This window comes from Pogona vitticeps, chromosome 1 (assembly GCF_051106095.1).
Source record: "Pogona vitticeps strain Pit_001003342236 chromosome 1, PviZW2.1, whole genome shotgun sequence".
Lineage (NCBI taxonomy): Eukaryota > Metazoa > Chordata > Lepidosauria > Squamata > Agamidae > Pogona > Pogona vitticeps.
In genome coordinates this window covers 37,500,987-37,527,394 of record NC_135783.1, presented here as the reverse complement: position 1 = coordinate 37,527,394, position 26,408 = coordinate 37,500,987, and the positions used below count along the sequence as shown (strand labels likewise).

At 41.5% G+C, this 26,408-nt stretch overlaps 1 protein-coding gene and 1 long non-coding RNA gene across 3 annotated transcripts in view; both read right to left on the bottom strand.

The window, feature by feature from the left end:
- Positions 1-14,716: 14,716 nt before the first annotated feature.
- On the bottom strand, positions 14,717-16,358 carry LOC144585804 (uncharacterized). The gene is made up of 2 exons (XR_013540364.1): positions 16,234-16,358; positions 14,717-15,084 (listed from the first exon to the last, which is right to left on the bottom strand). It is a non-coding gene; the product is annotated as an uncharacterized LOC144585804 (long non-coding RNA).
- Positions 16,359-16,457: 99 nt separating this feature from the next.
- EPHX1 (epoxide hydrolase 1) overlaps positions 16,458-26,408 on the bottom strand; it is a 43,154-nt gene continuing 33,203 nt past the window's right edge. For both annotated transcript variants that reach the window (XM_020786641.3, XM_020786642.3), the window contains exons 7-9: positions 23,536-23,644; positions 19,779-19,898; positions 16,458-17,313 (exon numbers count right to left, since the gene is read on the bottom strand). In XM_020786641.3, coding sequence (XP_020642300.3) covers positions 17,100-17,313; positions 19,779-19,898; positions 23,536-23,644 — 443 coding nt within the window. In that variant the 3' untranslated portion in view covers positions 16,458-17,099. The remainder of the gene's footprint in view (positions 17,314-19,778; positions 19,899-23,535; positions 23,645-26,408) is intronic.

The window sequence follows — 26,408 nt, the reverse complement described above, 5'->3', positions numbered from 1 at the left end:
GACTTGTAGCTACAGCAGCTGTTCCACCTTAAAGATTGGCTTGTGCACTGAATGTCTTGGAAACTCTGATTTTGAGACGCATCCTCTTATCTCATTTAGTACCATTTGGATCGCAAATTCCCCCATCTTTCAGTTCCCCCTATATCAAGGTTTATTTTTTTTTCCTACATGGGGTGGAGTTTAGTGTTAGGGCACTTAACTGATATTTACAATAAGAGTATTCAGTCTGAAATGTTAGTGCTGTACTACCACTCTGCCTGGGCGTGAGAGAGCATGTTGCATTATAATCATGAGGAATAGTGAACTAAAGGTGTCTCAAGGAAGGGGGAAGGTGCCAGCTGTCAGAGGAAGAGCAGAAAGATAAGTGAATCAAAGTGTGTTTTTGTGTGTTTAGTCGTTTAGTCGTGTCCGACTCTTCGTGACCCCATGGACCAGAGCACGCCAGGCCCTCCTGTCTTCTACTGCCTCCCGGAGTTGTGTCAGGTTCATGTTGGTTGCTTCGCAGACACTGTCCAGCCATCTCATCCTCGGTCGTCCCCTTCTCCTCTTGCCATCACACCTTCCTAACATCAAGGTTTTTTCTAAGGACTCTTTTCTTCTCATGAGATGGCCAAAGTACTGGAGCCTCAGCTTCAGGATCTGTCCTTCAAGTGAGCATTCAGGGTTGATTTCCTTTAGAACTGATAGGTTTGTTCTCCTTGCAGTCCAGGGGATTCTCAGGAGCCTCCTCCAGCACCACAATTCAAAGGCATCAATTCTTCGGCGGTCTGCTTTCTTTATGGTCCAGCTCTCACTTCCATACATCACGACAGGAAAAACCATAGCTTTGACTATTCGGACTTTTGTTGGCAAGGTGATGTCTCTGCTTTTCAAGATGCTGTCAAGATTTGTCATCGCTTTCCTCCCAAGAAGAAGGCGCCTTTTAATTTCAGGGCTGCTGTCTCCATCTGCAGTGATCATGGAGCCCAGGAAGATAGAATTTGACACTGCCTCCATATCTTCCCCTTCTATTTCCCAGGAGGTGATGGGACCAGTGGCCATGATCTTAGTTTTTTTGATGTTGAGTTTCAGACCGTTTTTTGCACTCTCCTCTTTCACTCTCATTACAAGGTTCTTTAATTCCTCCTCACTTTCTGCCATCAGAGTGGTATCATCTGCATATCGGAGGTTGTTGATATTTCTTCCGGCAATCTTAATTCCGGCTTGGGTTTCTTCCAGTCCAGCCTTCCGCATGATGTATTCTGCATATAAGTTAAATAAGCTGGGGGACAATATACAGCCTTGCCGTACTCCTTTCCCAATTTTGAACCACTCAGTTGTTCCATGACCAGTTCTAACTGTTGCTTCCTGTCCCACATATAGGTTTCTCAGGAGACACACAAGGTGGTCAGGCACTCCCATTTCTTTAAGAACTTGCCATAGTTTGCTGTGGTCCACACAGTCAAAGGCTTTCGCATAGTCAATGAAGCAGAAGTAGATATTTTTCTGGAACTCTCTGGCTTTCTCCATAATCCAGCGCAAGTTAGCAATTTGGTCTCGAGTTCCTCTGCCTCTTCGGAATCCAGCTTGTACTTCTGGGAGTTCTCGGTCCACATACTGCTGAAGCCTACCCTGTAGGATTTTGAGCATAACCTTGCTAGCGTGTGAAATGAGTGCAATTGTACGGTAGTTGGAGCATTCTTTGGCACTGCCTTTCTTTGGGATTGGGATGTAGACTGATCTTTTCCAATCCTCTGGCCACTGTTGAGTTTTCCAAACTTGCTGGCATATTGAATGTAGCACCTTAACAGCATCATCTTTCAAGATTTTAAATAGTTCAACTGGAATGCCATCACCTCCACTGGCCTTGTTGTTAGCCAGGCTTTCTAAGGCCCACTTGACTTCACTCTCCAGGATGTCTGGCTCAAGGTCAGCAACTACATTGTCTGGGTTGTCCGGGATATCCAAATCTTTCTGATATAATTCCTCTGTGTATTCTTGCCACCTCGTCTTGACGTCTTCTGCTTCTGTTAGGTCCTTCCCATTTTTGTCTTTTATCATGTTCATCTTTGCGCAAAATGTTCCTCTAATATGTCCAATTTTCCTGAACAGATCTCTGGTCTTTCCTTTTCTGTTATCTTCCTCTATTTCTTTGCATTGTTCATTTAAGAAGGCCCTCTTGTCTCTCCTTGCTATTCTTTGGAAGTCTGCATTCAAGTTTCTGTAACTTTCCCTATCTCCCTTGCATTTTGCTTCCCTTCTCCTCTCTGCTATTTCTAAGGCCTCGTTGGACAGCCACTTTGCTTTCTTGCATTTCCTTTTCTTTGGGATGGTTTTCGTTGCTGCCTCCTGGACAATGTTACGAGCCTCTATCCAAAGTTCTTCAGGCACTCTGTCCACCAAATCTAGTTCCTTAAATCTGTTCTTTACTTCCACTGTGTATTCATAAGGGATTTGGTTTAGATTATACCTGAGTGGCCCAGTGGTTTTTCCTAATCTCTTCAGTCTAAGCTTGAATTTTGCTATGAGAAGCTGATGATCAGAACCGCAGTCAGCTCCAGGTCTTGTTTTTGCTGACTGTATAGAGCTTCTCCATCTTTGGCTGCAGAGAATATAATCAATCTGATTTCGATATTGCGATATTGAATCAAAGACTGGGAGTCAAATTTCGATGTGGAAATAACAAATAGCATTGATGAAAAATCTGAGTTAACCAAGAGAAAAAGAGAGCGAGAGAGAGAGAGAGAGCACATCTAGGTGTGATAGGTGGCATTTCTGGAAGAGTCCATTGGCTGCTGGGTAAGCTGATAGCACATGAGAAACACAAGAGTTATTGTTCTTACATGTGTGCTTCAAGGAGTGCAGTTTTTCAAAGTGAATGGGAAAGTTACACAGTGTCCTTGTAGCACTGGCAGCATTTAAATGAAAGTTCAGTATTCTACAATAGGGAGTCTATCATTGACCTCCTTTGGTAAGAGCAGCCATTTGAATGGGAACAGAATGTTAATGAGAACCTGGCAGCTAAGCCTAAGCATACAGACTAATTAGTGTATTTCTCAAATGGCTGGATGCTATTGGTGTTAATTAGTGAGAAAAGGGTAGGAAAAATCCTCAGTTGTATTAGGAAAGAGCAGAGTCAATTATTTTTACAAGATCCCTCCACTACTTGTCTCAGTTTTGGATACGTTCCTTACAAGGGCACAGATTTTGGGAAATCACAATGCAGAGGTGTTTAAAAACTATGTTTTGGGAAAGGAGAGGTAGCTCTGTAAATTTTTCCTCAAATTGCATCTCCTCAAAACTCAATCTAAATGGAAACCTGAACAGTTGTAAGTCTTTTTGTATAACAAAAAGCAGAATGGAATTAAAACACAGCCTGCGGTTAATAGCCTTGATAAGGGCTTTTGGAAGGGTCCCAGATATATAAATCTCCTTCAATGTGTTCTTCCTGTCTAATTGGGGGGTGGGGGGAAGCCATGACTGCAATAGGATTTCCTGTGCTCTTGATTTCATGTTGAACATAAAATATGACAACAAACCAGAAAGGGCAGAGGCTGTTGATAAAAAAATTACTTGGATTGTTGAGCCTACAACCACTTTCTTTACCTTCCTAGAGATCATTACGTGTGGGTTGAAAGTCTTGCAGTGCTGAGGAGCACTGTATCTTTTCAAAAGGAAAGCCATACACAAGCACAGAAAGGTGCTTTTCAAAGCTTCAGGAGGACAGATAAAAGGCAATAACTCTTCAATGAGGGTGCAGCTAAACTAAGGACTTCATTATCACAGTATATACAGTATTGATGGCCAAAAAAAAGGGGGGGGAGGAGAAAAATGAATTAGAAACATTGCTATCTATGGATACTGGTCATTATGGCTACCTTTGGTGTCAGAGGCAGTATGCTGAAGAAGACAAGTGGTTGGGCACTATTGCACTCAAGTCCTGCTTGAGTGCAATATGGTTGGCCCTAGTTGGAACAGATCATTGGCCCACATAGGCCATTGGTCTGAAAGCTCTTCTTTTCCTAATGAGGCAGACCTTCAATATCAACAGTTATCCAGCATGGATGTTGTAATTTTATGTCCTTCCTCTTTACATCTGGGTCGAAAAGCTTCAAATAAAATGCTAGCTGCTGCAGAATGACTACAGGTCCAGATGAAGCTTTAATCAGGGCATTGCCTGATTCAGTACATTTTGCAGGAGCTTCAGATGATGCAATATAAAGGGAAGAGTGCCCACTTCCACTAGTCCTTCACGGATTCTGTGAGATGCTGCCTCAATGCAATTAATGGCTCGCCAGATGAGAACACAAGTTCTATCTGAGGCCATTATCCATAAAAACAGCCACAGAGAAACACAAGGAATCACTGATTGTGTCCTAAGGTGAGTAGTTCATATTGACCAGCTCATGGTGACACGAAATGAGTTTCTTCCTGTTGCCAAAAGGGTATTTTTTTCAACTTTTTGTAAGGATGGCTTATATTGTGAACACAAATAGGTGGCCACATGGAGACAATTGTCACAGGAAGTTACTTTTCTGTGATACACACTTTTTATCTATTAGCTCTTGCTTTGCATATCGTACACTACTCATGATATAGTTTTCTCATTTAAGGAATGTATTAAGAAATTTCTGAAACAATTATTTCCCCTCATCCCTCTGTTTACTACCTACCTGGCAATTCTGTGCTTTTTACATTTTCTCCGATATTTGCCATTCTCCTACCCCTACGCCAGTCTCTCACAGGTTTCTTTTTTAAAGGTGAGGATAAGAAACTTCAATGAGCAGGTGAAGCAATTCTTTTTTGACTTATATAATCTGTGAAAATGGAAAAGACAAAACAGTACAACTGGAACATTTTTAAGTGGTAGTTTTTCTGGGTTATTTTTGTTCTTTAAATATTGATTTTTTAAAGAAAAACCTGCACTCTTGCCTTCCAAATTTGACATCAAATGCTTACATTAATAGATGGCATTGAGACAAATTTGACTAACTGCAATCCTGCAGATATTTATCTAAAAGCAAGTCCTTCAGTGCTTAGTGGGGATTGCTCCCTTTACAGCAGGCTTGTCCAACCTGCGGCCCGAGGGCCGCATGCAACCCAGGTCGGCTTGTAATGTGGCCCAGTGCAATTTTTTTATTTTTAAAGAAATTCCAAAGTTTCAAGTTACACTGCCGGCACTTGCGGCCGGGACACGTCACAACGGTGGGGGGGGGAGAGAGGGAAGGAAGGAAGGAGCGGGAGGGGAGGGGAGGGGAAAGGGGGGCTGTGTGACTGCATTGTGCCATCCCCATCAATAGGTGGATCCCCTCCTGGCCCCATAAAGCCGCTGGAGTCGAAGCTGGCAGCCTCTGCTGTCAGAGATGGCAGCTGCAGGTAATCATGCTTGGAGCGGGGCTGCGGAGGATGGCTAGGGCTGCCCCCCCCCATGCGGCCCAAACCAAATTTATGTGCGGCCCAAACCAAATTTTCATCTTCTAATGTGGCCTAGGGAAGGTGAAAGGTTGGACACCCCTGCTTTACAGTCTATTAAAGACTGCAAGGTAGATTTTTATTTCAATGTATCAATCAAGTACAGTACCAGCTGCTACTGCTGAGATAGGTTCAGAAATGCTGATCTGTAGATCACAACTTGAGGAATACAGATACCAAACGTATATGAATATGATCTGCAGATCTGGACAATAATTTTAGCTCTTACAGAGGGTTGGATCCAAACTTAGCAGTGTGTAGAGTAAATCCACTGAAATCTATAGAATTTAAATTAGGTTAATAATGACTGAGTCTGGACATAGCCCACAGACAAGGTGCCTCTTAGCCACCTCAATCTGGTGCCCTCTTGGAATGCACAGCTGTAGAATACTAGGTTAGCGAAGGCTGCTTTCCCATTTACATGCCTCCAAATTTTTAATTATTAGGAAGATATCCTCAACAAGCCTAAAAGGCTTTGAAATGACTTTTTCAGGGAATAAATCCTAAGAATACACAGCTTATTTGCTTGCCTAAAGGACAGAACCTGAAGAATACAACTCTTACATTGATGTCCCTTGTGGCGGCTCCCTTTTTTGGTTTTAGTTATCTCCAGTTACATGGCATAACAGCTGCCAAGTGATCAAAGGGCTTTAAATGAAAAGGGAGCTTTCTCTCAAGCCAGCTGTTGTATTTCTCCACCTCCTAGCCCCCACCCCTGCTTCCAAAGGTGGTTAGCAGAAGAAAAGAGGAGGGCGTAGTAGCTTACCCCTGCTTCCCCTTCCTTGCAGCTGGCCCCTCTTTGCAGGAGCAGAGTGAAAAGCCCTGCATTGACTTTAGAAAAAACACCTGGCAAACATCACTTAGTGAACTTCCTTCCCACTTATTTTGTCTGTATTATGACAGGCCAGTCTACTGGGGAACATTAAATTACTATATACGTATGCTCTCTGCCTGCAACAGATGTGGATGTGCACACGCTGTATGGTGACCTCATGCCTGAAATAAGAGATCACACATGGGAGACGGAGTGAAAGGAGGGCAAAGTAATATCACTAGAAGAGCCAAAGAAAGGAACAAAGACTTTGGGATAAATAATACAGGTAGAGCAGCCTATACACACCAACACATGCTATGGAGATTCCTTTAGTAATTTCTCTATTGTAGAACTGTTATTGGACCATAAGCTATACATCATATGAACAACAGAACCCGTCTTATGCTAGGTTAGCCCACTGATTTATCTAAGTATCATTCTCATTGACTGGTACTAGTGCAAGACTGGGGAATCTGTGGTTCTCGGATGTTGTTAGATTTCACTTTCCACCACCCCAACCATAAAAAAGAATAGTTGGGGGTAATGCAAGTATTGTTTCTTAGCATCTGAAAAGTTACACATTCTACCCTCTTGCTCTGGGATTATAGACAGGTCTTTTCTGTCTTTAGCTGGAGATTGTAGGGTCTGAACATTAAACATTCTATATGCAAGGCATGGACTATACCATTGAGTTACAGAATGCAAACTGTGCTTCCACTTAAAAATATGAAAGTGCATGAATGAGAGTATATTATAGCACTGTAACACTATAATGCTAATGTTTAAAAAAAAACCGAGGTAACTTTTCTGGTGAGTGATTTTAGCAAAGTGGACCCATTCCCTCCATCCAATCTACAATTCCACAATGGCTTAGGCATCAGTAAGTAAAGTGTAAATAAAATACTACTAAAATTACAGTGTTATACAATAGGACCCTCTTACCTGTGGGATCAGGATCCACTGATTTATTTATCCACGGTCTGAAAACATTAAAATAAATTTTTTCCAAATATATGTATATTTTAACGATGAATTTACCAGAACTGGACATTAGATAGAGCCAGAGACCATTTTATATATAGTGTTCACTACTAAAACAGTGTTCCATGCTTTTCAGCATCCACAGGGAGGGAGCTTGGAACTGATTCCCCATGGATATGGGGGTCCTACTGTATAGTCTGAGAATCCACCTGCAATTCAATTAGTAATGTACAGGGCAAAAGCAATGATTTATGAGCGCTAGCACAACAGTTAACAGCACCCAGATTCATGCAGAATATCAGCTTCCATGCCAAAGCCTGCTGCAGTGAGGCCAGCTCAGAAACATCAATAGATCCAAGCTAACTGTTGTTGGGAGCAGCGTTCTTCCTTGGGGCACCAGTCAGGGATCCCAACTGCACCCAATGCCCAATCTACAGGAGCTGTTATTGAAAACTACAAAAGGAAACAAGGCTTCCCACAGTGATTTGCTACACAGTTTTTGCATAGCAGTCATTTCCAAGATCTCTGCTTCCTCTTAAATCAGGGATAGGCAAAGTAAGGTCTATGCCACAGCTCACATCCAGTGGATCCCCACCACCACCAGGTTCCCCAGACCCTTAAAAATACTGTATAAAGTACTGAGGTCTGAATAATTGTCACTAAACAGACCCAACAATTGCTTCGGTTTATAAGCTTTTGTGAGATCTCTCTTTAGGATTATTATTCCTTCTCTCCTTCTTTGGGGAGGATTTTTGGGAGTTTTTTAAATTACTGTATTTTTCCATTTTTAAGACGACCCAATGTATAAGATGAACCCCCCCCCCTTTTCTAACACCAAATTAGAAAAATTGATCCCTACTTTTCCCTTCCTTTTGCTATGCCACGGAGCTTAGCAAAAGGAAGGGAGAAGCAGGGACCAAAGGCTCCCTTTGACCACTGCTTTTCCTTGCCTTTTGCAAAGCCATGGGGGTTAGCAAAAAGGAAGGGAGACTTCAAAGTGACCACTGCTTTGAGAAGCCACAGGGCTTAGCAAAAAAGAAGGGAAGGTTCCCTTTGGGTATAGCAGCGATGAAAGGCCTGCACAATCGCAGCCCTTAGATCCTGAAGTCTTTTCATGGCAATTTTGCTTACTTCCTAAGCCTGCTTAGTGTCGTTTTATACATGGAAAACTACGGTAGCTGAATTAGCAGCAATGTGCCTTGTACAGTCATTCACTGTATCTTTTTTTTCTTATTTCGTTATTTTAGATGAAATTGCCAACTTTAGGGGCTGAGCACAGCATTCTTATCCCCCTTTCTTCCTACCAAATACATTTACTCAGCCTAAGATTTTTACATTTCTTTCAGGCCCTTTAACTTTCCAAGCAGCTTCCAACTTTATTTTAGCCCTGTGATTTTATTCTGTGAGCTGCCCAGATAACTTTTGTTTTAAAGCAATCTATAAAGAATACAAATGATTAAATGGCTGTTCTACTCTCTTCATGAGATAGCATTTAAGAATATTGAGGCCTGTGGCCTGCATCACACTGAGTGGAATGTTTGGAAGGGAGAATTGCAAATCTGGTGTTCTTTTGGAGAACTTTGTTTTTAAAAAAGCCCACCCTTTAAGTTCAGCAAGAAGATGTATACACAAATAGATACACATACATGTACAGTGGGGTCTTGACTTGAGAACTTAATCCGTATTGGAAGGCGGTTCTCAAGTCAAAAAGTCTGTAAGTCAAGTCTCCATTGACCCACAGTGCATTGAAAACCGATTAATCCCGTAACAGGCTGTTTTTGTTCCATTTTGGGTTTTTTCTGGTCTGTAAGTCAAATCTCAGTCTGCAAGTCAAACCTAAATTTTGCGGCCAGAGAAGTCTGTAACTCAAAAAGTCTGTAAGTCAAGCCCTCTGTAAGTCAAGGGTCCACTGTATAGTGTATGCGTATGTGTGTGAGAGGTATCACAGAAAAAAAGACCAGTCCTTCCCTAAGACTGAATCAAACAGCACTTCAGACACATTTGTTCTGGATGACAGAAGGATATAGTTAATAATTTAAAACTATTTGTTGAGTGAACAAGCATAGTATAGAGATATCCAAACAACATGGTACCATGGCCGTGTGGTATGATAAAATTTTTTTTTTTAAATCATTATTTATCTGTTTATTTAAAATATTTTTACCTGCCTTTCTCCTTAAAAGGACCCAACAAACAGCTGTGTGGCACCTTAAAGACTTAACAAGGTTTACTGATATAAGCTTGTTTTTGGACTCCAGCTTACAAAAAGTGGGTTTTTGGATGGAAGCGGGAGATGTCCACAAAAACTTCTGCCAATAGAACATCTCAGCTTTTGAGGTGCCACAAAACTCTTGTGTGTTTTTTTTTTGTTTGTTTATTTTTGCTGCAACACATTGACATGGTTACCTCAACAGAAACATTAAATCCTTTCACGTGAAGTTTTTTAAAAGCAGCTCTATTATGAACCAAGGGGTCCTTTTTAGCCAAGATATCAGTAGGAAAATAGCAAAGAGGGAGAACACTGAATGGCATTGCACAATATGCTCAGGCTGTAAGCATGGAGAGATGAATCCCATCCACAGCAAATGCCAGACTCTGGCAAATTCCATCCTTAGTATTCTACAACTGGTATTCTACATTTTAATTCACATAAGAACAGCAGAAGATTTTGAAAGCCAAAAGATTTTTATATAAGATTTTAATATTTCAGTTACATTAATCTATGAAATAAACACACATACCAGATTGAAAAGAAAAGTGCTCGCAGCATCCACTAAAGCTGATAAATCAGTAAGAAATTTCCGCTGTAGTCTTCTTTGAAGCAAATAAGGATTAGCTGTCATATTTACGTCATTTTGTCATTTCGTCGTGTCCGACTCTTATTGTGACCTCATGAACCAGAGCACACCAGGCCCTCCTATCTTCCATTGCCTCCTGGAGTTGTGTCAAATTCATGTTGGTTGCTTTGATGACACTGTCCAACCACCTCATCCTCTGTCGTCCCCTTCTCCTCTTCCCTTCACACTTTCCTAACATCAAGGTCTTTTCCAAGGAGTCTTTTCTTCTCATGAGATGGCCAAAGTATTGGAGCCTCAGCTTCAGGATCTGTGCTTCCAGTGAGCATTCAAGGTTGATTTCCTTTAGAATGTATAGGATTGTTCTCTTTGCAGTCCAGGGGACTCTCAAGAGTCTCCTCCAGCACCACAATTCAAAAGCATCAATTCTTCAGCGCTCAGCCTTCTTTATGGCCCAGCTCTCACTTCCATACATTGCTACTGGGAAAAAAAAACATAGCTTTGACTATGCAGACCTTTGTCGGCAAGGTGATGTCTATGGTTTTTAAAATGCTGTCTAGGTTTGTCATCACTTTCCTTCCAAGAAGCAGGTGTCTTTTAATTTTGTGGCTGCTGTGTCCATCTACAGTGATCATGGAGCCCAAGAAAGTGAAATCTATCACTGCCTCCATATCTTCCCCTTCTATTTCCCAGGAGGAGATGGGACCAGTGGCCACGATTTTAGTTTTTTTTTAATGTTGAGCTTCAGACTGTTTTTTGCACTCTCCTTTTTCACCCTCATTACAAGGTTCTTTAATTCCTCCTCACTTTCTGCCATCAAAGTGGTATCATCTGCATATCGGAGGTTGTTGATATTTCTTCTGGCAATCTTAATTACGGCTTGGGATTCCTCCAGTCCAGCCTTTCACATGATGTATTCTGCATATAAGTTGAATAAGCAGAGGGACAATATACAGCCTTGTCATACTCCTTTCCCAATTTTGAAATAAGTTGTTCCACATCCAGTTCTAACTGTTGCTTCCTGTCCCATGTATAGGTTCCTCAGGAGACAGATAAGGTGGTGAGGCACTCCCATTTCTTTAAGAACTTGCCATAGTTTGCTGTGGTCCACACAGTCAAAGGCTTTTGCATAGTCAATGAAGCAGAAGTAGATGTTTTTCTGGAACTCTCTGGCTTTCTCTATAATCCAGCGCATTTAGCAATTTGGTCTCTAGTTCCTCTGCCCCTTTGGAATCCAGCTTGTACTTCTGTGAGTTCTTGATCCACATATTGCTGAAGCCTACCTTGGAGGATGTTGAGCATAACCTTGCTAGCGTGTGAAATGAGTGCAATTGTACAGTAGTTGGAGCATTCTTTGGCACTGCCCTTATTAGGGATTGGGATGTAAATTGATCTTTTCCAGTCCTCTGGCCACTGCTGAGTTTTCCAAATTTGCTGGCATATTGAATGTAGCACCTTAACAGCGTCATCTTTTAAGATTTTAAATAGTTCAACTGGAGTGCCATCACCTCCACTGGCCTTGTTGTTAGCCAAGCTTTCTAAGGCCCACTTGACTTCTCTCTCCAGGATGTCTGGCTCAAGGTCAGCAACCACATTATCTGGGTTGTCCGGGATATCCAAATCTTTCTGGTATAATTTCTCTGTGTATTCTTGCCACCTCTTCTTGATGTCTTCTGCTTCTGTTAGGTCCCTCTCATTTTTGTCCTTTATCATGTCCATCTTTGCACAAAATGTTCCTCTAATATCTCCAATTTTCTGGTTTTTCCTTTTCTGTTATTTTCCTCTATTTCTTTGCATTGTTCATTTAAGAAGGCCCTCTTGTCTCTCCTTGCTGTTCTTTGGAAGTCTGCATTCAATTTTCTGTAACTTTCCCTATCTCCCTTGCATTTGGTTTCCCTTCTCCTCTCTGCTATTTCTAAGGCCTCATTGGACAGACACTTTGCTTTCTTGCATTTCCTTTTCTTTGGGATGGATTTTGTTGCTCCCTCCTGTTCAATGTTACGAGCTTCTATCCAAAGTTCTTCATGCACTCTGTCCACCAAATTGAGTTCCTTAAATCTGTTCTTCACTTCCACTGTGTATTCATAAGGGATTTGGTTTAGATTATACCTGACTAACCCAGTGGTTTAGATTATACCTGACTAACCCAGTGGTCATATTTACGTATCTATACAGAATTTAGGAAAGAAGCTTCTTTTTTTTAAAAGTGTGTTATTTCATTGATTTATGGAACAGAGCTTGGAAAACATCACTGATATTTATTAACAAATGATCATTACATGAAAGTTTTGTATTTTGTTCCATGCTTCCCTTTTTTTGTTTAACTCTTGTTTCACACTTTTCTGCTAAATCGCCCAGTAAATGTTTCAATCAGTACTATCACAAGGGCTGCTTGAGCAGCCACTCAGCACATCTAGGAGGGAGGAGCAAGAATTTTTAATCTGTAAAATGGCCTGGACTATTCCACTGCATAATCTTCTTTGCTTCCGTATGTGGGGGATTACTTTATGCTGCTGAACTCTGCCCTGGTGCCTTCTGTCTTGGATTTTGCTCCATTCCTGCTGCTTCCTGTGGGACTCAGAACAGAAGAGAATTGAAGGCATCAACCTATAGGGAAGACAGAAATCTTTCCATATTCTAATAGCTTTGGTCAGGAGCTGGGTTTGATTATATCTTTTGTCTTCATTTCCTTGCTTACTTACTTATCTTGGTTTTAGAAAGGGGGCTGTGTGGGTTATTTATTCTATTTTCCCACATGTGTGTGGAGGGGTCCTTTCCTTTTTTAACTGACTTTTTAAAAATGTTTGGTTTTTTCCCTATATATTTATTCTCTTAAAGGGGACTATTTTGTTAGTATGGTTTTGACACTGTGTTGTTGTTGGTTACTCTGCTGTGTGCCAGGCTGCCAGCTAGTGACAGGCTGGCAGACTCCTTCCTGCCTTTTTCTATTGTGCTGCTCAGATCCAGAGGATTTTTGTTTTCTGTGTGGGTGGTAGGGAACTCATATTACTGTTTTCTCTTTTCTATTGGTTTTGTTGTTTTCTCTCTTCTGATTTATGGGTGGTTTACTGCTCTGTGAATTGGTTGGTGGATGAGTGAGGTATTTTTGGCATAATTTTTCTTTCTCATGTATTTTTGCCTGCTTTTGGTGTAGACTGATTTTCTATTCCCTTGCCTCTAAGCTTTTTTTGGAAAAGCTTTTAAGGGTTCTGTAAGGCTTTGGGGTGAGAAAAGAGAAAGAGCTTTCTCTGTCATTGTGCACAAAAATCATGAAAATAAAAGAAAAATGAAAGATGTCATCACAAAAGAGCCTGAAATGAAGGAAACACAAACTCTTCCCTTGTCTACATTCCCACTTTTAAAATGGTTTGCAGAACTCATAAAAGACTGTTTTCTCCAGAACATTGCTATTTCATTTTTCAACTTTTTCATGTTGTGGCAATGACAATGAAGATCTTGTCCATTAAAGTTTAATGATTAAACCCCTATAAGCATTTCCTTGTCTCAGATGAGACTTTTTAAAATGCAAAGTCATGCATTGATTTATTACCACAAGATGCTTATTAGGTTTTTAAAAATCAAAGTAAGCAAGCAATTGGGAGGTAAGTACCTCTTCTTCTCAGAAATGCTTACAGATCAACTATTTTGCAAAGGAATTCCACCCATTCAATCAAATAAAAGGTACACATAGAAGTCACATATACCTGCAGTGTTTCCGCTGGCAATTGCATGCTATAGTTCAGTGGTTCTTAACCTTTTTGAAAGAAACGCCCCCTTGAGCTGTTGAGGAAGTTATCATCGCCCCCCTCCTGGTGCTGCCATGGGGAAGGGGCAATGATAGTGGCGGCATAGCAGCGGCACGGCACTGCCTCAATGGCAGCGGCAGTGCTGGCAGCACCACATCTGCTGCCAGCAGCATCTGCTCTGGATCCGGCGGTCTGGCGGTGCAGGGGGGCGATGATAACTTCCTCAATGGTGGCAGCGACGGCACATCAGCAGCATCAGCAGCACCACATCCACTGCCAGCATCAGCTGCTCTGGATCTGGCAGCATGGGTAGGGGGGCAATGATAACTTCCTCAATGGTGGTGGTGGCGGCACAGCAGCTCCACTGCCCCGTATTGCCCCCTTCTGTTCCTTCACCCCCGTGTCACCACTTTTCATTCCATCACCCAGGTTGATGAAATATCGCCCAGGTTAAGAACTACTGCTATAGTTTATGGCTAAGCTGGTAGTCAATTGCTATAGCAATTTTAAGAGGTCAAAATGCTTAACTACTCACCATTTACAGTGCAAACCTAAGCACAGAACTCAAAAGCCCAGCACTGCGAAATGACTATCAAGCAAGTGGATTGGATCCAGAACATACCTCTTCTTTAAGGGGCTTCTTTGGTCTGTAGGATGCTTCTGATTTAAGCAGAATTTTGCCATTGTAATAAAAGGAACTGGTGACATCTGCAGTTTCCCCCTTCCCCCCTCTGTACTCCCTTATGCCCCATCTGCTTAGGAGTGCTAAGTGGTCCTCTGAAACTGTAGGAGAGATGACACTGGGAACTGCAGGGGAAAGGAGGAAACAGCAAAACTCTCCACACTTTTCTCTGGCAGGAGTGTTCTAAGCAGAACTCCACTCAAGGAGAAATACCAGCATTGGAAAGCAGTTAGATCCCTCTCAGTGAACATAGGATTGAACCCTTATGCTCACAACAAGTGTTATTTGCATATTTATGTTGTAAACCACCCAGAGAATGCTCCAGCACTATGTTGTGGTATATAGGTTGACATAACAACAACAATCTTGTGAAGTAGGCTGGACAGTGAGTTAATGATGCTTCCCTCAGCTGAGTAGAAATTTAAACCAAAATTAAAACCTTCCAAGAAAATAAGGCACACTCCACAACTTTATACGGTCAAGGCTAGGCTGCCCTTCTTGGCAAGGAGTCTGGTATTGGTACACCATCAGGCATCTTGAGCACGTTAATGTGTTATTTCAGGATCCGGTTTCTCCCACAGTATTGCTTCTTAACAGTGTTGAAGCCATTCTTTTCTGAAATTAGCAAGGAATTCCAAACAGCATATAATAAGTGAAAAGCACTTAGAATTAAATGGCCATCAATAAAGCTATTTTCCACTGTTAGTTGTAAGTCTCATTTTCACAGATTCTGGCAATTTTACTATATCTACCCTATTTCCCATAAAATAAGACCTAACCTGAAAATAAGCCCTAGTATGATTTTTCAGGATGCTCGTAATATAAGCCCTACGCCCCAAATAAGCTCCAGTTAAGTGAAACCCTGCCCTCCACCATTGTGCAACCAGAAGAAGATGACATGACTGTATTTGAATAAATGTAGATTGTTGTACATGAATAAAAAAATCCCCTGAAAATAAGCCCTAACGTGTTTTTGGAGCAAAAATTAATGTAAGACCCTGTCTTATTTTCGGGGAAACACGGCATCCATATTCCTATGTTGCTAAAAGCTTAATTGCTGGGTTGCTTTTTCACTTTAAAAATGTAACCACATCATAATGGTAAGAGATCTTGGTAATTAAGGCTGACAATAAGGATAAATTAAGATAGGCTATTCGTGGGTAAATTAAATCTTAATTTATGAGCCATCTCCCTAGATACACACACACTGAAAGCAACATAAGGAACAGAATCTGAGAACAAGAGACCTTCAATTAATGGCACAGGAGTTCTTTGAAGGCTCAGTATTACATCTAGTGTTAGAATTGCACTTTATTGCAGCAGCAGCAGTAACAACAATACAAATCAGGATTGGAAAAATATGCAAGGAAACACAGAAAACACGAGAATAACAGTGGATTGACACCATTATCAGGATACTCAACAGAAAGTTTTTAACATAGCATGGCAGTGCCTAAAAAAAGGCTAATGTGAAAGTAATTGTAGCATTCAGTAGTTGGGACTTTAGAAAGTACTGAAAATCTGGGGAGAACAGTTGGTGTCTTTTGACCCAGAAAATAGCATTTGTTATTTGCTCAGAAGCTAGAGAGAACTTCTAATCTAGTGAACATGTGGCTCAAGATTTACAGCTTCACTACCACTACTTTGCAGACTTCTCCCCTTTTCCCCAGCATTCTGGACCTTCTTCCTCCCACTAAGCTCACTTTTCATCCACTTCATCTCTACCTCCTTAGGAAATTAAAGAATCCATGTTGAAAACCTCACCTTGGAAGGCATCAATGTGATGTAGTGATTATACATTATATTGGACTAGGACTTGAGAGGCTTGGGGTTCAAATCTCAACTTGGATGAGACCTTGGGACAATCACCCACCCTTCCCAGGACTGTGAGAAAAAGAAAAAAAGGGAAGAAAATTACAGATGACACCTGGAGCACCTTTTAAGAAAAGTGGGACATAAATGTAAGAAATAAATAAGAACACAGAATGTATCCTGCCAAGCAAATATAGCCATCTTTTATTTATTGCACAGTTTATTTTAAGAGTACAATGTGGATCTTGATGACATACCTAAACTTCATCATAATAGGGAAATTATAATCTTGCCTGATTGCAAACTCTTAGCAAATACAACATCATGTAAGTTTAATGCAGGCAGAGACTCACTTTATTCTTCATAAATGCAGCTGAAACCTGTGGCCCTTGGTATGTTGTTATCTCTGGCTATGCTGATTGGGGCTAATGTGAGTCAGTACCCAGCAACATTTGGTATGCAGCAGTTTCCCCATGTTTGCTTTACAAAGGTCCATATTGCTGGAAGGTGCTATATGAACAGTGAAAGTCTGAAGCTGAGATTTCCTCATGTATAGTTCAGCCTCTCGGGCACTAATTCATCATAAAATCAGCTTCAAAGAGGATTCGTTCAATTTTCATCTGACCATATGGGATAAAAGACATAACTGCATCATAAGAATCTAGAATTACAGTAGAAACTATTTCAAATGGAAAATATTTTCCTAATTTCTGGTTTCAATAATCAGAATTTATGTAAGGGAGGGGAACACAGTCTGTAGGAATCTTCCTCTGCTAGTGATTTCAATAGCCTACAATTTAAACAAAGTTATTTCTTCTTCATTTAGCAAAATTGCCCTTTTCTACTTTTTCCACAAACTGTACAACGTCGCCTGCAAGGAGCTCTGGTTCCTCAAAAGCTGCAAAATGACCACCTCTGGGCATGTAGTTGAATGAAATTATATTGACATACTTCTGTTGAACCCAGGCCTGAGGAATGTATATGATCTCATGAGGAAATGAAGCAATTCCTGTAGGAACATGCACAGGGAACCTGAAAAACCATCAGGAAACAGGGGTAAGACATCTTGTCCCTTCAAATAAATTTATTTATTTAAAATATTTTTATCCCACCTTTCTCCTTAAAAGGATTCCAAGGCGGCTTACATCTACAATATGTAGAAGCTAAAAACTGCAGGTATACAAATATTTTAAAATAATTAAACAAGTATTACATTAAAAACAGTTACAAAATCAATACTAAAACACATTTAAAACAACAGAGCACAACCATTCATTAAAAAACCCCTCTCAGACCACCAGTTATTAATGGAAAGCCTGCCTGAACAGCAAAGGTCTTTGCTTGCTTGAGGAAGGACAGAAACTATGAGTCCAGCCTAACTCCTGTGGGAGGGAGTTCCAGAGTCTGGAAGCAGCAACAGAGAAGTCCTTCTCCCATGTCTCTATGAGCAGGACTGAGAGAAAGGCTTCCCTTGATGATTTTAAACCCCGGGCAGACTCACAGAAGGAGATGCAGTCTTTTAGATAGCTTGGACTAAAGCCATTTAGGGCTTTATAGGTAAGACCATCACATTGAATTGTGCCCAGAAATGGATCGGCAGCCAGTGAAGCTGCTGTAACAGCGTGGGGGGTGGGGATCACTTGATCTCTGTAACCAGCCCCAGTCAGCAATCTGGCCGAAGTTTCCGAACACTTTCCAAAGGCAGTCCCATGTAGAGCACATTACAGTAATCCAGTCAAAATGTAACTAGGGCATGCGTTACTGTGGCCAGATCAGCCCTTTCAAGAAACGGGTACAGCTGGTGCATTAGTTTTAACTATGCAAAGGCATTCCTGGCCACTGCCAAAACCTGGGCATCCAGTTTCAGATATGAATCCTGGATTTTACTACTACTATTAAGTTCATAGTTGTCTGTCATAAACTTAATTCCTTTCAGCTAGGATTTAGTGAATATGTTCCTCAATCATTTCTCTACAGTCAGACTCTCTCACTTTGAGACTTTGCTTTGAAAGGATTTTGTTAAACAGCATTGGGGAGATAATCGACCCCTGTGGGACCCCACAATTGAGATTCCACGGGGCTGAGACACTCTCCTCAAGCTGAACTCTTTGGGGGCGGTCCTCCAAGAAGGAACAGAGCCAGGCTAGTGCCAAGCCACTGATTCCCAACTCAGAGAGCCCCACCAAGAGGATACGGTGGTCAACGGTATCGAAGGCCACTGAGATATCGAGGAGGACCAGCAGAGACATTTTGCCCCTGTCAGCCTCCCTCAACAGGTCATCATACAGGGCGACCAATGCCGTCTCTGTACCGTAGCACGGCCTAACGCCCGACTGAAATGGATCCAGGGCATCTGTTTCATCCAAGTAGGCCTGAAGCTGATCGCCCACCACCCTCTCGACCACTTTGCTCATGAAAGAAACATTGGCGACAGGCCTGTAATTGCCAATTTCGTCTGCCGCCAAACTAGGTTTCTTTCTTATGGCCCTAATGAGTGTCTCCTTGAGGGAAGATGGAAATCTGCCCTCAAGGAAAGACACATTTATTATTACTGTGGCCCATTCTGTTGTTATCGGCCTGGCTGCTTTGATTAACCAGGCCGGGCAAGGGTCAAGGGAGGAGGTGGTGGCCCGGCAGCGGTCAAGCACCTTGTCCACAGTGTCGGGCATCACAGGTTGAAAAGAATCAAAGGTGACCAGGCAAGGTTCACTGTATTCAAAAAAGGAGAGAGCTCCTGGTAGATGGCCTCCACTTTAGATTTTAAAAAGGCTGCAAACTGGTCAGGCAAGAAACTAGGGGGAGCCGTATCAACTGAACCAGTTCTGGATAGGTCGCACACTATACGGAACAACTTTGCCTGCTGCTTTGAAGCTTCACTTATCCAGTTAGTGAAGAAAGATCGACATGCAGCCTTTACCATAGTTAGGTAAAGGTTAGTTGCAACCCTAATAGCTATCCAATTATAATCTGTCGGGTTCTTCCTCCACCTACGCTCTAGCCATCTCCTATATCGCTTGCTTGAAGCTCCTGGTTGAACGAGGGCGCAGGCCGAGCTCTGCGCTGGAGAGGGTGTTTAGGCGTGGTCATGTCTATAGCCCTAGTGGCAGCGATGGACCAGCTGTCAACCAGAGCCTCGACAGGAGCACCAGCCAGGTCAGCCATAACACCTCTCATGGCCTCCTGGAATCCAACATGATCCAGTAGCCTTTGAGGGCGGACCATAGAAATAGGTCCCTGCTCCCTGTGAGCGGGGAGTGCCACTGAGAGGTTACATTTTATTACTGTTTACCGACAGTACATGCCTCAAAAGACTCTAAAACCCAATATATACAGCCAAGGGTCATCAAGAATATCTTCATGTGTTTCTCTCTCTTTGAACTTTGCATGTTTATATTATACAAGAACAGATCTGAGAAAGTGTAGCAAGACACAGGATCTATTAGGGGGCACATGGTATGAAAAGAAAATGCTTAAATAATCAAAAAGGAACTTCTTACTTCTCATGCTTTTTCATGCTTTTCCCAGAATTTTCCTTGTAAAAACGCATTGAAGGAACTATGCAGCCAGAAACCCAGTAGATCATAACATTTGTGAGAAGGTCATCCAGAGAGAACTTCCTGAGTAAGACATTTGAGAAGCAGTTACATAGCAGTTTAGTAAAATGTGATGCATAGCAGCTTATTGATTTTTTCTTTTTCTTCTACAGTTAGGAGCTGGTGTGTATTGCAGGAACTAAAATGTAATGTTCTTCACACACTTTTCCTGATTCTTAACCCCTTAAAGGCACACATGTGCATCCTCCCACAAGGCTTTAACCAAAACTTTTAATAGTAAAAAGGAAACACAGTCTGAAGAGCAAACATTTCAAGTATTCCTGATTATCTAATGGCTAATGATTATGACTCATATATTATGCCCAAGCCCTGATAAAAATTAATCAAAGGACAGAGAACCCACTCCCTTTCATCAAAAGGCTTATATGAGGGAGGTCCACAGAGGACTGCATCCACAATCCATGGCTTACAATCAAATCTAGCAGGTCACTGTTAGAGCCTGTCCAGTCTGCATGACCCTGATTAGCTTCTTGTGTACCTGGTTAGCCTGCAACCAAATGGAGTCACGGGCAGCATTATCTGAGGTGACAACCCTATAATGTAATAAATGGGTTGTAACATTAAAGTGAAGGACAAAGAAACTTCTTCCACTATTTTTATTTTCTTTAATTTTTTTATATATATTTCCCTAACTGATGCAGCAAAATTCTAATACCATGTTAGGTCCTTTGACATACCACTTGCTTTAATTTACCAAAAAAATAAAAAATTAAAAAGGAAAAAAGGAAAGCCACTGTGGCCAGCTGAGTGATGGCTGCAAGAAAAGGTGGGGAAGGGGGCTAAGTGGACTCCATGAGCGCCACTGCCACAAGGCAGCACAACTCTTATCTGAGGGGAAAAGTCAGAAAGGCGGTGTTACCCCCTTTCCATCTCCCGAAACTTCACCCCAATGTTTTCTCCTTGTGCCTGGACTGCCATTGCTGCCTCCTTACTTGTGAGTAAACCATGTAAATGCCTTACCCATGAGTAAACTGGGTAAACTTGCATATGAATAAGCCAACAATCCAAAGACTGGTGTGGACCCACGTCACTCCTGTCAGTCATTTTAGAGCTCCAGTGCAGGAGCCTATGACAGGACAGGAGGGGTGGAGTAAAAAACAAAAAAACAAACTGGGAGTGCCAGAGAGGCAGTTAGAGAGAAACAGAGGGTCAGTTAGGAAAAAGATGGTGAAGCGTTTAGAAAGTTAGAGAGAAGACTGTGAAGTGTTTAGACAGGCTATTGGACAGCTGGTTAGTTAGAGAATAATAGAGTTAAAAGGAATTAGAAGTACATTGACATTCAAAAAAATACTGAGATCTTGATTAAAGTAAATGAGTACAAGCAAGCTAATAAGTAATCAAATCCACGTTTAAAGAATGAATGATAATAGAACATCCATGATTTTCCTTCTGTGATTCACTTATTTATCCTTAAATAAACCTTGTTTTATTTGGCAGCAAGAGTGTGAGACTCATAATTGATATAGTGAGGATAATATCCTCTGGTGGCAGCGAAAAGGGGGAAAAGAACAAGTCATGTTCAAAGGTGAACCTGGGTGAGGGGCAAAACACACAGGGGTCACTGGCGGTGCACGACAACCCTTCTCACAGGAGAATAACATCTCCACGGAGAATGTCAAGGATTGCTCAAATGAGCGATAAAATAGATCACACTGAAGATAAGAACTGTAAAACTGCCAACCAGATCGCTCCAAATCCCCCTGTCAGGACAGGGCCTTAATTGTAGCAAAAGAGAAACCAGAAAAACTGATGAAAAATAAAAACTAGTTCGTCTTATAAGTGTTACACAACTTGTGTTTTTTTCTTTAAGGTCAGAAGCCATGAAACCTGGGACAGTATAGCTAAATTAGTATAGCTAAATTATCCTTGTGATTTATAGGGCAGGAAAGAAGCTGAGAGAAGCATGTGGCTTACTCTAACGTTGCTTTCAAGCAGGGTGGGTAATGTGAGGCCCAAGAGCAATGTATAGTCTTGGGCCTAGCTTTATGTGCTATTAAGCAGGTTTGAAAAGCCCTTTGTAAACTTAAGCTAGAACTCAAAGCAAGCAGGCAGCTCCACTTGCAAACTCTTCTTCTATAAAGCAGGATATATTATGTCACCTGCTGTTAAGTCCCATCCAACTGATAGCGACCTTAGTAGGGCTTTCAAGGTATGCAATGAGTGGTTTTATAAGTGCTACTCCCCAGGGAGTTTCCATGGCTGAGCACACATTTGAACCCAGGTCTCCTGAATCCTAATCCATCATCCTATCCACCACACCACACTGGCTCTCATAAAGCAAGGGAGGGCAGATTAATTGAAACGCCTCCTAAAAACATCTCAGCAAATCACATTGTAGTATATCAGCAACTAAAGGAGGAGATGTGGAATGCTGGAAATGACAGATTAACTGCCAGACAGGACTTCATGTTGTAATCAGATTGATATGGTAGAGGGTTGACACAAAAATGGGAATTGGGAAGGCATGACTCTTCTGTGAGAAATTAAGAAAAAAAAATATTAGGAACAAAATAGGGGTTAATTTTAGGAAGTGGTAAGGAAAACTGCTCATTCTAGGAAATAACAACTTCCAGTGAGCAGTTCTTTGAAGTGTCTGTAAAGTGGGTAAATTAGAAATCATTCTTGGTCTTGGCCACATTGCAAAGCTCTTATTTTCCACAAGAAAGTTTCACAAGGGCAACTTTGGAAGGTCATAGGACAATTTCACCTCTGAGAACCATTTATGAGCCATGCAACACCACAACTACATGCACAGAGAGAGAGAGAGAGAGAGAGAGAGAGGAGGAAATTGGCAGTCAGCCTTGGCTGCAGCTTGTTAAAGTAGCTCTGCTGTCCAAAGTTGCAGGAGGCATGGCTACAACAGAGCTATCTTAACAAGTTGTGAAGAAGAGCTGGTTAGCAATTTCCTCCTTCCTCTCTGCTGACTCCTTTCTCTCTGCCCCTCCCCCTGGTCTCCTAGTGCCCTAGCACAATGGAATCAAGCCCAGACAGAAGGCAATAAAGAACAGGAAATGGAAAACTGTGCACTGATTTGCATTGACATGTACATCATGTCATCAGTGCAAAGCAATATGAATATTATCATCCCAATTCATAAGCAATTCCCGTATTCTTTGCCAATGCAGTTGCTAACTAAGGCTTACCATATGCTTAGCATATTCTCAGACAAGGGGCTCCTCAAGCAGTGAGGAATGTTCTTTTTTCTTAGCAATAATTACTTAGCAAGGTCTCAAATTCAGCATGCTTGCTTCATGACTGGTCTGTGCAAGCTGAAAGTTGTACTGTACCTCTAATTGCTAAAGCAGGTACATCTCTCTGAGGAAATCCCACTGTGGGACTGAAAATGTGCCAGATGAGAAGAATTCCACTATCTCTGTTTTCACCCTTTTAGCAGCCTCTGATTTCTTAGTTCAGTGTAACTGCAGATCATCAGTACAGCAGGGAGAACTCTCGGTGCAAGGTTAGGCCTAACTGGAATTGGAGCAGTGCTGTTGTCAACCCCCTTTGAACATACATCAAAAGGCAGAACATAAAAAAATAAAACAAATAGCTATATTAATATTTGGGGCAATGAAACTCAGTTAAGAGATGCAAGTGCCTATACAGTGTAGAGAAGGGTTAAGCCGTTAAGGGCACACACTTTTCTAGGCCTCCATCCTCTAGTTGTTGAAAGCTGGGATCTGTCCACGTAGAAAACTTCTCCAAGATGTATGCAGCCAATCCCATAGGAGAATCATTCAAACCACAACCTAAAAAGAGAGAAAACCAGAGTTTCAGTTTCAAACCTCATATACCAGTCTCCCTCTCAATTACAAGCCTATGTCCATACACAGTACACACGGACTCCAGCTGTCTGAAGCAGCTGCCACTATAGGTTCTTGTTCTGTGCTGCCAAGTTGAACTGACTTATAGTGACCCTCATAGGGCTTTCATGTTAAGTGAGATACTTGAGGAATGGTTTTATCAACTCTACTCCCCTAGTGAGTTTCCATAGCTGAGCAGGCCAAAATCCTCTTGCCAAGTTGCACTGGCATGATTCAATTGGCATAGCTTTTGTAGACAAACTACCTCAAGTTAAGAAATCACCATAAACACTGTTAAAAATGAGTTGTAACTCATCATGCAATTTATAACATCTAGAGTGATTTCTTAATCTGAACCTGTTTGCCTCCAAAGATTATACCATTGGCATAGCTAAACAAGAGGATTTGGGCCATTGTATTTTTTGATTTTTTGATTTTTTATTTTATTTTCCAGTTGAACTATTTAAAACATTGAAAGATGACGCTGTTAAGGTGCTACACTCAATATGCCAGCAAGTTTGGAAAACTCAGCAGAGTCTACATCCCAGTCTCAAAGAAGGGCAATGCCAAAGAATGCTCCAACTACCATACAATTGCACTCATTTCACACGCTAGCAAGGCTATGAGGTTAAAATATCATAGATTAAACTCCTACAAAATAGGCTTCAGCAGTATGTGGACCAAGAACCCCAGAAGTATAAGCTGAATTTTGAAGGGGCAGAGGAATAGAGACCAAGTTGCTAACATGCACTGGATTATGGAGAAAGCCAGAGAGCTCCAGAAAAACATCTACAGTGGTGCCCCACATGATGACAATAATGCATTTTGTTAAAATTGCTGTACAGCGAAATCATCGTCATGCAAAAATAAAAACCCCATTGGAATGCATTGAAAACTGGTTAATGCGTTCCAATGGGGGAAATACCTGCTCATGCAGCGAAGATCCTCCATAGGGCGGCCATTTTGCAATCCCTGTCTTGCGGAAATAGGTCCAGAAAACAGCGGGGAGCCTTTTTGTGAGCTGCCGATCAGCTGTTTCAAATCGTCGTTTTGCAAACAATTGGTTTGCGAAGCAGGGATCTAATCGTCGTTCAATGAAAAAAACCCATAGGAAACATCGTTTTGTGATCGCTATAGCAATCGCAAAAAAGGCATTGTCAAGTGATTTTGTCATTTAACAGGGTAAGCATCTAGCGGGGCACCACTGTACTTCTGCTTCATTGACTACGCAAAAGCCTTTGACTGTGTAGACCACAGCAAACTATGGCAAGTCCTTAAAGAAATGGGAGTGCCCGACTACCTTATCTATCTCCTGAGAAATCTGTATGTGGGGCAGGAAGCAACAATAAGAACTGGACATGGAACAACTGATTGGTTCAAAATTGGGAAAAGAGGACAACAAGGCTATATATTGTCCCCCTGCTTATTTAACTTATATGCAGGATACATCTTGTGAAAGGCCAGACTGGAGGAATCCCAAACCGGAATTAAGACTGCTGGAAGAAATATCAGCAATCTCAGATATGCAGATGATACCACTCTGATGGCAGAAAGTGAGGAGGAATTATGTATTTATTTATATTTATTTATATTTATATTTATATTTATATTTATTTATTTATTCATTCATTCATTCATTCATTTATTCATTCATTCATTCATTCATTCATTCGAATTTTACCCCACCCCTCTAGACAACGTCTGCATTAAGGAACCACTTAATGAGGGTGAAACAGAGTGCAAAAATGGTCTGAAGCTCCTGGCAAATAGAAGGGGAAGATATGGAAGCAGTGACAGATTTTACTTTCTTGGGCTCCATGATCACTGCAGATGGTGACAGCAGCCATAAAATTAAAAGACCCCTGCTTCTTGGGAGGAAAGTGATGCTAAACCTAGACAGCATTTTAAAAACCATAGACATCACCTTGCCAACAAAGGTCTGCATAGTCAAAGCTATGGTTTTTCCAGTAGCGATGTATGGAAGTGAGAGCTGGGCCATAAAGAACGCTAACTGCCAAAGAATTGATGCTTTTGAATTGTGGTGTTGGAGGAGGCTCTTGAGAGTCCCTTGGACTGCAAGGAGAACAAACCTATCCATTCTAAAGGAAATCAACCTTGAATGCTCACTGGAAGGACAGATCCTGAAGCTGAGGCTCCAATACTTTGGCCATCTCATGAGAAGAGAAGACTCCTTGGAAAAGACCTTGACGTTAGGAAAGTGTGATGGCAAGAGGAGAAGGGTACGACAGAGGATGAGATGGTTAGACAGTGTCATCGAAGCAACCAACATAAATTTGACCAAACCCCAGGAGCCAGTAGAAGACAGGAGGTCCTGGTGTGCTCTGGTCCATGGGGTCATGAAGAGTCAGACACGATTTAATGACTAAACAACAACAACAATTCTTTTTCTTCTTTTTAGTCAGGTACTCATGTGGATACATAAAACATTTAGAAAACTTGAACTTTGGCATAGTTTTAGAGTGAAATTGATACTGCTGCTTCTGAGGTGCTCAGTGTACACTGGTTACACCAATTTGGGAGGCGCTGCAAAAGATTGTGTTTGTGCTGCAAAATCCTTCAAAATTTTGGCAATGAAAATGAAGATCTTGTATTTTGGGGTATTATCTAGAAACCTCAATTTACAAGTTACATTATTTTGAGGGCAATTAAAACATGGAGTTTGCGCTGCAAAACAATTGCTAAATTTTGA